The following is a 15058-nucleotide window of genomic DNA, read 5'->3' as shown; positions in this document are numbered from 1 at the left end:
TTCCAAGTCCATACTTCGCTCCCATACACCAGGGACGGGACCAGGACTCCGTTGTGAACTGTCAATTTTGCCTCTTGTGACAAACATTTGACAACTCAAATCCGATAAAATTGGACTAAGGCAGTTTTTGATATTGGGCATCCAATTATTTAACTGAAACTTTTTTTAACTTAGTTTTTTGTTGTGCTGAGCCTAAGTATTGTGACAGGCGCGTAGTATATTAAATAAATATTATTTTCTGTGTGTACAGTTTGATTAAATTGACCATGTCAGAATGAGCAGTAATCCGTAGGTCAGTTAAACACAACTAACAAGTGGGTGACGAGATAAGGCATCGTTAAATTAGTACCGCTGTCGTATGATGTCACCGCCAATTCTAGCGATTACAGATGTTTTATTTTTGCGGACTTGCATTTCTGTGCAAACCGGTTTCGTCAGCACTGTATATGCCGGGAAATCTATTTTACTTCTTATATCTCCGGCTATCCCTATGCGAAAAATATGACAATCGGTTGCTCCGTTGACGTAAAGGAAACACAAACAAACACTAACATTATTATTTATATCACTACAGAGATGGGTAGAATTTTTTGTTTCAAGATTATGGATATTCGAGCGTTTACAGGGCTTATGACCTGTCATAGGTTGGGTTCAAGTGGCCACTTTTATGTAGAATTCTACAACATTCCCCATTCCGCTTATTAGCGAATATCCATATCGGTGACATTTTTGGTTTTAGTATATATGTCATGAAACAGAGAAAGCTTTCGCTAGCGCGTTGGGGAATGGGGAATGTTGTAGAATTCTACAAAAAAGTGGCCACTTGAACCCAACCTATGACAGGTCATAAGCCCTGTAAACGCTCGAATATCCATAATCTTGAAACAAAAAATTCTACCCATCTCTGTAGTGATATAAATAATAATATACCTACTCCCCCTTGGGATAAAAAACCCAGAATTGTGTGTGTATAAATATGTAAATATATATACATACCAAAAATAAGATTGTGTAAAAACACTAACATATTACAACAGAGATGAAGAACATTTAAGAGAAGGTAATATAAAAGTCAAGGCATCTACAGGGCTTATGACCTGTCAATGGCTGGTTTTTATTATATATTTATTAAATTTTTTCGTTTTTTACAATAAACATAATAATAAAATTAGAGTATTAAAAAATAAAGCATAATTACATATCAATGAAATACATATTAATAGAAAAATAGTAAACAAAAAAATCCCACAAAGGCATGGCCTGTTCGTGGGTATACAAGAAAATGTTAACGAATTTTTGCTCCTATAATAAATAACGGACAGTTATAATCTTTTTGTATAACATAAGAAAGAAAAAATAAAATATTCTGTTAAAAGATAATATGGAATTTTTTTTATAGTAATTAAAAAAGGAAATCAAAAATACTTTAAAAAACACAAAAATATTACTTATTATTAAAAGCAACAAAATAAATCATAAAAAAAAGAGTGGCCGCTTTACACACTGTGTAACATTCTCCATTCTGCCCATATTTGAACATCTATATTCCTTCAATTCTTTCATCTATTGATGTTTGTTAATAATATAAAAGGGTGTTTTCACTCTAGAATATCTCATAGTCCCCGGACTGGTACCTGAAGCGTAAGACTAATCACGTTACCTTCTTGTTACAAATTGATCTAGATATGCTGCGATTGGTGTACCAGTATAGTGCCCTATGCACCATTAGGCGCGGAAAGGGAATGCTGATGATATTTTAAGGACTATAGTGATAACCTTCACTTGATTTCGATATCTGGCTCTCGGTGTTATTTCAGAAAGCCAAAAACATAATTTTGCGGAGTAATATTTTTAGCCAAGTGATGCATCCCCCCCCCCTCCATCTTACATGGCAATGCAATGAACCGTATCCAGAACTAAATAACGAAATCCTACATCTACTCGTCTCGTCGGCTTGAAGAATTCAGTTCTTGATCTATTTTTACACGTAGAGTCTTAGACTGCATATAAACATGGCCACTGAACCCATTATATCGATTGAACAAATTGAGAGGAAATGTGGTGGCAGAGAAATTTGATGCATAGGCATTTGTGCATATTTTTTTTCCCCGATATTGTTTAACGATTATGCTTACAAGCATGGCCAAAGAACACTTCATTATTCAATTACTACAATTTTTAATAAGATTCCTAAGATTATTTTATAAGAAAATGTTGACAAAGCTTTTAAGAAAAATATAATTAAATGGCCAATATGTAACAAGGCTTTATATTGATTATCATTTTAAGTCATATATTTTAATTTTTGTAAATAAATTTTGTGTGAAAAATAGGTATGCTCTTTGTTCTTAATAATGTGTATATTCCTTTTTAAATTCATGTGATTTCTCTAACGTTTCTCTTTGTAAAGGAAAAACAAGTAACCTGCTGACAAGCAGGTTTCGCGGTTTAGTGGGTTTCATTATTTTATATTTTCTGTTCATGTTTTACCTTCTTCAATAAAAATATATACAAAAAAAATATATAATTAAAAACAAAAAATGGATTTGCATAAATTGTACCTACAAATGTTGTGCTTTCAAGTATGTTACTTTGTTGAATTACCTTACAAAATAAAATAAATAACTCCGTAAATACCAAGGCTTCCATATTTTCTCTTAATTGTTCTCCATCTGTAATATTTTGATAGTTATATCTATTTTGTAAGACTCTATAATAAAGAAACCACTAAAACAAAAAAAAACTTGAAACCGGCAAAACTGGCAATCTTCGATAATGAGAAAGCTCAGTACTTTTTTTATTTGTTAAATGACTCACCTTACCTGATCACCTTACCTTCAAATAACAAAAGGATTAAGATACGCTGTGATTGGTGTACCAATGCAGTGCCCTATGCACCATTAGGTGCGGAAAGGGAATGATGATGTGGTAACTTTCTGACGCATATAATCTGTCTGACGCCTAGATACTCTTATTTGTTAATAGAAGAGAACTTAGCGACATTACTTTTACATCTAGGCGTTCGTTTTATTAAAGTGACAGTTATGTCGGAATTTAATTCGACTTCAAAACTTACTTATTTCTCCCTCATATTTTTAGGCTTTTAAGAAAAAAAGTGCCAACCTCAAAACGATTAAAAATTTTAATAAACCATAATTAAAGGAAAAATTACTCGGTAGAAAAAAAAAATTGACACTTCTAATACGTAAATACACGTTTTGAGGGGTTTTAGGCCCGTCGGTATAAACCGATGTACTTATATCAAAATTTGATGGTGGTTATCTTCAACTACGACGTCATATTTAAGCTATGTCATTTTAGAGCGTAGATATGTATACCGTGACGTACGCTTCCCCTCGATTCATATCGATGTACCTAGCCAAAACTTGAAAGTGGGGGGTCGGTAGTATGTCTTTGTAATTGCTAGAGCGAATTTATTTTCAACTATACCAATGACAGGTCATAAGCCCTGTAAATGCCTAGACTTCCAAATTTCTTCTCGAAAACTTTTTCCCTCTCTGTTGAAATAAATTTAAATATGAACAACTCCCTAGGGAGGAAATCCAGCCAGTCTGCAAGCATTTGGACATAATCATACATTGTTGATTTATTTGGTGTTTATTTTGTAGAATTCCATATTTAAACTTATAGTATTAGAAATCAAACACTGATTTGAGTCTACTGAACACTTTATTTTATTTTTAAAAATATAAAAATTAAAACTTCGTTACAATTGTTTCGCCTTGTTAGGGCATTTTCAAACGAATGTGAAGATTATATGGATTGAATGTCCTTAAATAGTTATATAATTCAATGTACTTAAGTAGAAAAAAAAAAAAATCTTATGAACTATAGCATGTACACTAATCATAATTGAGGGAAAAACCAATGGTTAAGGGTGAGGCTAAGTGTTAAATAGGTAATGGGGAATTTAGGTATTTATATTTGAATTTCGGGAAAAATATAACAAAGTAAGTATTTATTGACATACAAGTATGTATTGTGAGATAATTAATGAAGCTTTATAGTTTTGTAAATTTAGATAATTGCTATCGAAAAAATATCAATAATATTATAATAGGTTGCTGTTCATTTTAATTTTAAAACATGATTTTGTTTATGTTGTATCAGTGTTTGATTTCTAAAATTATAAGTTTAAAATGTCTGCTTATTTAATTTTTCATTTCGTCCCACATTCTCGCCTTTCCGGGAGTGGTCGTGAAACCGAATTTGTTACCGGGCGTAACCAGCCTCCGCCGTGTAATCTCGGAGCCTACGCCTCGCCGAGCGGCTGAAGGAAATTAATAATGGATTGTGGACGACAATGGCTCTGTGCCCATACATTAGTAATAATAATTCCAGATGGAGTTTTTAGATTGATATTCTCAAGGAAAAGCCGCGTAGGTAATCGGTTTACCTTGCAATGTAACGTTCGACTGCACCCACGCGCTCTGTGCGGCGGCTTAACGATCGATTGTGAAGCTGCAACTATAAGATTATTTATTTATCGAATACTCGTGTTTTAGCGTCTTAGCTGCTTCTATAGTCCTTAAAATTTAGCTTGATTTAAATAACAGCTTTCAAACTCATGTCAATTGTGATGGGAAATTACTGATCACTGACCATGTACCGCTCAGATCGATTTTATCAGTTTTTTCATGCAAACATGAAACTCCGTTTCCGAAAATTGATATAAAAACGCAAAAACAAGCCTATTATAGTGTGTTGAATACAATTATTCACCAAAAAATAAGACATTTATACTTTTTTCGTGAACATTATCAAACGATTTTTTTTTTATTCGATCAAATTACATTGATCAATTTGTCCATCTCTAAAGTTTTTGCAAAATGATGTAACTTTGTAAGAACGTCGTTAATAATCAGATTTATTTTAGTTTTTTTTTTATTTGTAAATCATATAACACAAAGTATTTTACAAGTATAATAATATTTTCTTTTTATTTCGGATGTATTAATTTGTATGATATTATGTATTGTCAATTTTTTTTTCTTATGTACGGTCCCAAATGAGTTTCTTTAATAACTCCTGGGAGTATAATATGTACTTTTTGTATCATATGTTTTATTAATAATAAAAAAAAAATGATTTTAAAAAATACGTTGAATTACATTCCCAGGAGTTAAAACACTCAATTCGTGGCATAAATAATATTAACATTTAGAAAATAACACATATTGAGAACAACAAAGAAACAAAGCAAGTTTAGCACCTTTATAACTAAATATAGCACAACAATATATACGCCTAAAACCTTTTCTTCTTCTTCTGCAGCCTAATTCTCTCCACTGCTGGATTAAGGCCTCTTCCAAACGTCTCCAGACGTTTGGAAGAGCATTCTACATTGCAAAATGATGTAACCTTGTAAGAACGTCGTTAATAATTAGGTTTAGTTACTTTTTTTTAGTTTTAAAGCTGATTTGATATAATTATGTTGATTTATGTGTCAAGCATTGAATTGAAAAAAATAATTAACATGCCAGATACGAATGATTTTTCGTGTGTCAATATAAATCATTCCCTAGACGTTACTACAAAGTTATGTCGTCACTTTTGCTGACAACTGTCATTCTAATCGAGCTATATTTTGAGGACTATAATTATGTTTTTTATTACCGACATTTCAAACAGCGTCTGCATCGTCCATTATCTGAGCTGATATCACGTCATAGTGTGTTATTCAAGTAAAGTTAGCCGAAATACGAAATACCGATAGGTTCTTTAACATTCGTCCAACGTTGCGCGATGGCGATCTATCGATTAATTTATCAAGAAACCTTATAAAAACAATCCCCCCATTTCGAAAAGGCTATCCATTACAATCAAACTGCCACATTGTCGCTGGTCCCACTTAAGTAATCGCTATTTATTTATTTGTGAAGATCATTCAATTTATCTATTAAAATATTGACGTTAAGAACCGTGAGAACAATCCATCTTTGGAAGCTCTTTTCTTGCACGCGGTAAAAATTATAGCATTTAATTGTACTGCGGATTTTCTCGAAAATGTATGAAAAAATAAAAGTGAACTACATACTTTCAAACGTCACAGGTACAAGAATAACCAATTAATTATAGCGTTGTTATGTGTTTAACATCTATATTCCTTCAATTCTTTCATCTGTTGATGTTTGTGAAGTTAAAGAGCTGAAACCTTTATTCTTGCGGGTGAGATTCATCTAATTGAATTATTTCACCTACATATAAGGCAACGCCTGAAAATTATATTTTTTCAATTTCTATACTTCTTCATGGACCGGGTGGATTTATCAACAATATTTTGAGTTTGTCCAAATTTTTGTAGGCAAGAACCGGATTCAACTCCCCGGGGAGCTGTTAACATTAACATATTACATTAGAGATGAAGATTATGGTGATATTAATTGTTAAAGTTTTATACATATATTCCTTCCAAATCAACACAGGACTTTGGTTCCATGGAGTTGGGGTTTGTGTCTCAATACACAGTACTTAAATATTTTTTTAAAGGCACTGAATTTCGTCATTTACTTGTCTCGCAGAGAAGTCACAATGCTTGGGTCAAAATATGATCGGATAGAATTTAGAATAGTTTTTTTCCCCCCTCTAAAGCGTCGGGAAGTTTGCCGAAGAGAGAGTGAATTGTATGGAGAAATGACGGGTTTGAATTGTGTGAAGCTTTCACCGCCATTATTGTGTTACACTTGTCAACATTTTCTTTTCTGGTTCCAAGAACGCGGGCGAGCATCGGATACAATAGATTCTAATTAGCGGAGGAAAACGTTTCGCTCTAAATATGACTTCTTATCACACTAACCATTGCAGCGGTTAGCAGATAGCCATCATTTTCGATTCGCTGTTGAATTCAATACAATGTCAATGGGAACTACACTGGCTACGTTTTCCACAGAGGGTCGAATACAAACTCTGCTGGCTCATGTATAAGTCACTGCACAACTCGGCTCCGGAATATCTAAGGGAACTATGCATTCCAGATGAACTAGCTGACAGGCGTCTCACGCTTAGATCAGCTACGTCTACGGCGAGAGGAAAAGTTATTATACCTCTACGCAAACAGCGCACTAAATTTGGTGAACGCGCATTTGCGGTCGCAGGCCCTATGCCATGGAATGCTCTCCCAGCAGAGGTGCGAGGCTGTGAAAGTGAAGTGATGTTTCGGAAACAACTTAAAACCCACTTGTTCTCTAAATCATTTGAATAAATCCGTAGCACGTGACAACAAAATAAATTAAATTAATTTAATTACGAATTTAAAAGCTTCAATTAAATTAACTTAACAATAGAATCACCATGTAAAGCGCCCTTGAGGTATTTTATTACGAAAATGGCGCTATATAAGTTATCCATAATAAATAAATAAATGTTATTTAATTACGCCGTACACGAGGAATAAAGTCACTTACGATCTGTGCGAGAAAAACAACGTAATAATCCTTCAACACCAAATATTATGCTATATACTCGTATTCACCTACCGTAGAGTGTTCTTATTCATCGACCACTGTTGTGCCTCTTATTCCTTAGAATAAACCGCGGTAGTCACATTGAACAAAATGTCCAGAAAACGAGGTTTTGTTCATGTTTCTTCTAGAATATGCCTCCGTGGTCTGTCTCCATTCTATGTCAATCGCATAAATCACATTGAATCAGTCCAACATCGCTTGCTTCGAAAAGTAGCGTGGATGCTCGGACTAGAGAGAGATAATTATTCTTATGCTGACATAGAGTCAATGTTAAATATTTCTAGTCTACAAAAACGTAGAACTAATATTGACTCCATATATATGTTCGGCATACTAAATGGTATAATCGATGTTCCATCATTACTGGGACAAGTCAAATTCCATATTTCGACTCGTAGATTGAGAAACGATGAAGTACTGTTCATCGATCAGCATAGAACAAACTATGGCATTAATTCTCCAATGACCCGTCTTTGTCGTATTGTTAACTCAAGACAAGATCTGGACTTTTTTGGTTTAAATTTACAACGATTTAAACGAGCACTAAATAATTGGTCCAGATCTTGTCTCGATGTCCCTTATGTTTGTCAATGCTTCTTCTCTTTTTTTAAATGTTTTAAACTATTATTTTATTGTAATATTTAAACCCTATAAATTGTAAACATGGACAATGTCCGTTAATAAATAAATGTTGCCATTTCGAAAACATAACTTTTGAACCTAATGAGATAATTTCAATCTATAAAGAACTTTCAGTGTAAAATAATGATTATTTTGATAATAATCATTTTTCGAATGTTTGAGTTTGCTGTTTACCATATTGATGTGCCATACAATAAAATTTTCTGATACCGTCCTTGCAAATGCCCTCTGGACGTAAATATAAATAAATAAACACGTTACATATGTCTTTAAAACCGACGGAAATGACATATTTTTGCAATTATTCTTTCAATTTATTTATATCTATGTTATTATTTAATTGAGTTTATCTTCAGTAAGGTGGGCGCCTCTTTACTCTTCTGTCGCAAGAACAGCACAGCTCTGACCGCCCATAAATGGCCTATGGTCGGCCTATGACATCATACTCGCTTTGCTATCAACTAAGGTCAATACAAGTATAGCCATATACAAATTATATGTAGGTACTTGCACAGCCACCGGCTTGCGTGTCGAGACAACTGTATTGATTTTCCAACACATGGACATAAAACTGAGCGAGTCGATAGGCAAAATGTTTGTGGTTTTTTTCTAATTTGGAACGAAAAATTTTTTCATTAAGTCTAAATATTTTTTTTCCATTACTCGTGTTTTGAATACCAATATTGCCGGTTTGCCAGCACGCGTCATTTGCTTTTCCTCTTAAAACAATAGCTAAACGGGTCACGTACGACCATTATTTATTTTGTTATTCGTCTGACTGTCTCTCACTTCCCCCGACATTTTGTTGTCCAAATGAATAATAATATAATTGAAGGTATGACAACCGTGCGTCATAAAATACAACAATCATCTCTGGACACTTAAGATCGTACACACACTTGAATTTTAGTAATTATCAAGAAGCTGGAAGATATCCTAAACTTGACTCGAAGAACCATCATTGGACACCCTCTTATTTTACTAAATAGTAGATAGCGTTCTGGATCGCCTCCAGGGCCCCGATTACAATGGGAAGTTATTTATCTACAGTGTAAAATTAAGTTTTCTGTATGAAAAACAGAATATGCATACAATTTTTTCTTCTAAACATGTTCAACTGTCGGTTACCGACGAAGATACTTTGAATGTTCATGCAAATATACTCTTCTTTACGACAGTCGAAGATAACTCTCTTAATTGTAATCAGGGCCCAGGGGTGGTATTCAGAACCGCTCTCGTGGCACGAGAAAATAGTTTTTCTCGTGTATTGTGTATTTAAATACGCGAGGTAATACGGCAGCGAGAGCGTTTGGAATACCACCCCAGTTCGTTAAGGGGATTCTCTTTCGAGTCCCTTAACGCGTAACAAGATTGAACCAACTGTTTTATGTTGAGGCCATCTAGTACGAGAAAAAATCAAAACGCAGCAATCCCGAGAACACCACACTTTTTTAATGAAGTATTTGTCGATATTTTGTTTTGTTTAAGTATACACGTGTACCGGCGCACTGCTAGAACCTCCATTTAAAATCGTAATGCTTGGTATTATATATATATGTATAATTTTTTTTTAATGTAACTTATTCACAAACATATACTTTACTCATCTAAAATATATGCATCAAAAATAGCCAACCGTAACTTTATTATTTTATTTATTTATAAAAAGATAATGACAGCAATGGCTGATTATAATGATAACAAAAATATATATACAAATAAACCAATATTATAGGCCAATTATAGTTTTATATACATTACTAAATACAATGTTAAGTACGTATAAAAAGCTTCTCCGCATCATTTTTTTTAGATTCAGCAATTTGGCACAGTTTATGTACTGCATTCCAATTCCATCAAAAGCACCGTCTTTTTAACCCTTGGCGAGGGGGTGCGAAATAAAATAAAATTGATATCACATAAATTAGCCCCATTATTATGGAATCAGTGCGTCCACATGGCGAGATATGGCGTCTTGTTATATCGCGGGTAGAATATAAATGACACCAGACACTGATTCATGCTTTGTGCCGTATCATGTGTCCGTACATGGCGTTCATCTACCGGGGACCAAGTTACGTACAAGGCGATAATTAAATTCGCATTATGCAATATCGCTTGTACATTTACAAGATTTTCGTAAATAGCGCCGGTAAATCAAACGGTTCTGGGTTATATGTCTGCGATAGATCACTCCCCCTCCCACCTAGCTACCAGTGGCGAACGGTAATTTTTTATAGGTAAGCTACGAAAATGTTTATAAATTTGTACCTACGTATAACTGGCGGCTCCTGACCGAAAACATTGGCTGTGCATTTCTTTACATTTTGTCAACTTTTATATTGTTAAGTTCAATAAGATTATAATAATATGATAGGTCTGACGTGATAAACAAGCAATAGTATGACAGCCCGCGCATCGGAACCAAAAAACGCTAAATGCGCCTAACATAATACGCACGTTATAGTTTACTAAATTCGTACTAATATCATGTCATTACGCATGTTCAAAGTGACATTACAAACGAACTTCGAATCTGCGCATGCGTTGACAATGCCCGGAATATGTATATTATCTTCTCCCTCTAACGCACAATTCATCGGTGCATTGCCTGTCTCGCTCAAATGACGATTTTAGGAGATATGATATATTTCTTACAAATTCAGGGTAAAAGATTGTGCAAAACAGAATATGCACTGGGACGATTGCGCATGCGTAGACAAGATGAGAAAATCGTCCGCTAGAGTCGATTTCGCTAGATCTTTTGGCGCTAGTATTGAATATTATGATGTTTACGTGTATAATATTGCAAAGAATCCCTTTTTCTTTCTACCTACCTATAACATATTTTTACTATCGATAAAATTACTAATTTATTTACACAAATTTTTACTTGGCAGTGCACTGCACTTATGCATATACTAAGGAACCGCCTCTGCTACATATGCATACAAGTGGCTATTTTTCTGTGGCTCTGTGAACATCATCTCTCTGCTTCAGCTGTTCTTGAATCTATCAAATGAACTCGAACAACAATTATTGTCAATTACGTGATATATAATGTTATATACGAAATACTGTTTTCCAAATAGAGAATATCTGTAATCTGCGAGATTACTTAAAGAGAAAATAAAGGCAACTGGGAGTTAGCATGTTAAATACTGCATACATTATTGTATGGAGAAATAAGCTTGAATAATCTTATTGATGGCGCTAGGCGCGCTTTGTCAATATTTATATATATTTTTGGAGGAATACGTAAGCGGTGACGATGGTGAATAATAATAATTGTTAAATTTGTTGCGACAGAGAGGGAAAACATTTTTGAGAGGGGAATATGGTAGTCTAGGCATTAACAGGACTTATGACCTGTCATTAAGGGGCCACTTTACACACTGTGTAACATTCACTATTCTGCCCGTGTTTGAACATCCACATTTCCTCAACTCTGTCATCTGTTGACTTTTGTAAAGTAAAAGAGCTGAAACCTTTATCACGTGGGTGAGATTCATCCGGCTGAACCAAGTCACCTACTAGGCAATGCCTAAAAACAATTTTCCAATTTGTATACTTTTACCAGGTAGTTAATTTAACTCGCTGACTGGCTGGAGCATTTGGACATACTCAAACATTGTTGAATAATAATTTTATTTATTCTCCATGATATGCTGTGCATAATCGCTTGCATGGCCGATTCGCCCCTGCTACCTACTTGCCTCGGTCGTGCTCCTTGCGAACGCCATTTTATATTTCCTCCACAGTATCGGTGCCTGTCTCCACCCTCTTGCGCGTGGTACCGTCATACCTGACTAACTCGGGGGTTACTTTATTCTATAGTAATATATGATTTCGGGAGGAAACGGAAGGTTCTTCCTGTACACAAATAGATACAGATGTTCAGGATACTCTGAACTTGCATAACCGCCATCTTGAACTGTTTCCCATCACCCGGCGGAGTAGCGCACCGGCCATTTGTTCATTTTACAATCTCACATATTGTCACATTATCAAACTACGTCATAGAATAACCAATAACTAATGTTTATCAATTGATTACATTATTTTCAAAATATAAACGCACGCCAAGCGTGATGCGTGCACTTATTAATCAAGTACCAGAATTGTATAAACCTGTAAGAAATTGAACATTTTAAATACGTAGGACTTACAATAGACAGACAATATTGACATGGACAATTTATATCAAAAATTTAATTAGCAATGTGGCGACATTAACGAGTCTTTGTTTTAAAACCAAAAACTTTGTTCCAAAAACGGAATTCTAACGTACGAAGCCTATGTAAAAACTAAAATATGTTATATGCAACTACTATGGGGAACAGGATAGCAAAATGACATAAACAGACTACTAAGACAGCAAAATAAAATATTAAAGTTAGTAACTGAACTCTTTAAACTAGAATACTTAAAATTTATTCATAAATTAGCCACTGATGTAACTGTAGACGAAGAACTAAAACTTGGAAAAAAATGTAGTAAACATGGACACAATACGAGAATATCAGAAAAATATCATGTTCACCCTTCCAAAACGAGACAAGGACAGTTGAGACTAATAAACCATGCACTGAAATTATACAATAAACTACCAGACAAAACCAAGCAACAGACTCAGACAACCTTAACAAAAGATGTTAAAGTATTATCACCAACAGTAGAATGTGAATCTCAAAAGTAAAAATATTTTGTCAAATGTATGTAACCCGTAAGGGTTTATCAATGAAATTTTAAAATAAAATAAAAAAAACTGTATATGCACCTTCAGTCTAACTGAATCTTCACTAATAATATTGAAATGAATTTGACAAAGTAGATCGCTTCACCGCGATGAAGAGAAATCGCAGTAAACTAACGACGTTTCTCTTCTGTTCGCAGTTCTGGGAAATCATCTCAGACGAGCACGGCATCGACCCCACCGGCGCCTACCACGGTGACTCCGAGCTGCAGTTGGAGCGCATCAACGTGTACTACAACGAGGCCAGCGGCTCCAAGTACGTCCCCCGCGCCATCCTAGTCGACCTCGAGCCGGGGACCATGGACTCCGTCCGCTCCGGTCCCTTCGGCCAGATCTTCCGCCCCGACAACTTCGTGTTCGGCCAGTCCGGCGCCGGCAACAACTGGGCCAAGGGCCACTACACGGAGGGCGCCGAGCTGGTGGACTCCGTGCTGGACGTGGTGAGGAAGGAGGCCGAGTCCTGCGACTGCCTGCAGGGCTTCCAGCTCACGCACTCGCTGGGCGGCGGCACCGGCTCCGGCATGGGGACGCTGCTCATCAGCAAGATCAGAGAAGAGTACCCCGACAGAATCATGAACACATACTCCGTAGTCCCCTCCCCCAAGGTATCCGACACCGTGGTCGAGCCCTACAACGCCACCCTCTCCGTGCACCAGCTGGTGGAGAACACCGACGAGACCTACTGCATCGACAACGAAGCCCTCTACGACATCTGCTTCCGAACGCTCAAGCTGTCCACGCCCACGTACGGAGACCTCAACCACCTCGTGTCCCTCACCATGTCCGGCGTCACCACCTGCCTGCGCTTCCCCGGCCAGCTGAACGCCGATCTGCGCAAGCTCGCCGTCAACATGGTGCCCTTCCCGCGCCTGCACTTCTTCATGCCGGGCTTCGCCCCGCTCACGTCCCGCGGCAGCCAGCAGTACCGCGCGCTCACCGTGCCCGAGCTCACGCAGCAGATGTTCGACGCCAAGAACATGATGGCCGCGTGCGACCCGCGCCACGGGCGCTACCTCACGGTGGCCGCCATCTTCCGCGGCCGCATGTCCATGAAGGAGGTGGACGAGCAGATGCTCAACATCCAGAACAAGAACTCCTCGTACTTCGTGGAGTGGATCCCCAACAACGTGAAGACCGCCGTGTGCGACATCCCGCCCCGCGGCCTCAAGATGTCCGCCACCTTCATCGGCAACTCCACCGCCATCCAGGAGCTGTTCAAGCGCATCTCCGAGCAGTTCACCGCCATGTTCAGACGCAAGGCTTTCCTCCACTGGTACACCGGCGAGGGCATGGACGAGATGGAGTTCACGGAGGCCGAGTCCAACATGAACGACCTGGTGTCCGAGTACCAGCAGTACCAGGAGGCCACGGCCGACGAGGAGGCGGAGTTCGACGAGGAGCAGGAGGCGGAAGTCGACGAGAACTAGACGCGAGGAGTTTCGATCTTCATTCAATACATGCGCCCGCTGTCACCGCCATCGCCACCCCATCGCGTGTAATCTTTTTATATTTAACGTTTGTACATTGTCTGTCCGAATATAAAAACATTCCCCGATGCAATCTGCTGTCTCCCGTGTGCGAGAGATCTTATAATTTTAAGCCTGTCTTGTCGTCATTTCTAATATTTATAAAACTTTTTATATCGCGTATTTCTTTTGTACGATTTTTCATCATCTCTTGTCATTCGAGCATCTAATTGTCATTAGGTTTCTTTATTTGTTTCACTCCATCGATCCATTATTAAAGACGCCTTTATCATTTTATTCCACTCGTTTCGCTACTAGAACCTTCCCCTACCTCTCCTCGATACGCGACATTAGTCGGCACCCAGTGGCGAATGGTGATTTTATTTACAGGTAAGCTATAAAAAATATAATATATGTACCTACATAGGGGGTATATAATATAATGTAAGTAATATATACACACTATAAATTGATATTTTTCTGTGGTTCTGTGTGATACAACAACTCTCATCCATGAAATCAAATCAAACTATGTAACTTCGTGATATATTATATTATATGGATATATTATCCATTACTTCAATATATAATTCATTATAAAATAAACAAAAAATACCACGATGAATTCAGTCGATATAAGGTATTCAATTGAAATGTCAACTGGCCACATTGTTCTCGTAATTAATAGTGCTAAAACCGGCCGCGTGGAG

The 15058-nt window shown here is 36.8% G+C and overlaps 1 protein-coding gene across 1 annotated transcript in view; it reads left to right on the top strand.

Moving 5' to 3' along the window:
• Positions 1-14645, top strand: part of LOC148275023 (tubulin beta-1 chain) — a 28558-nt gene extending 13913 nt beyond the window's left edge. Inside the window, exon 2 of the mRNA XM_088236227.1 lies at positions 13023-14645. Coding sequence (XP_088092353.1) covers positions 13023-14309 — 1287 coding nt within the window. The 3' untranslated portion in view covers positions 14310-14645. The remainder of the gene's footprint in view (positions 1-13022) is intronic.
• Positions 14646-15058: the final 413 nt, after the last annotated feature.

This window comes from Micrasema longulum, unplaced genomic scaffold (assembly GCF_059751315.1).
Source record: "Micrasema longulum isolate JH-2025_06_02 unplaced genomic scaffold, ASM5975131v1 h1tg001527l, whole genome shotgun sequence".
NCBI classification, from domain to species: domain Eukaryota; kingdom Metazoa; phylum Arthropoda; class Insecta; order Trichoptera; family Brachycentridae; genus Micrasema; species Micrasema longulum.
The sequence above is the reverse complement of the archived record's forward strand: the minus strand, read 5'-3'. Positions and strand labels throughout refer to the sequence as shown.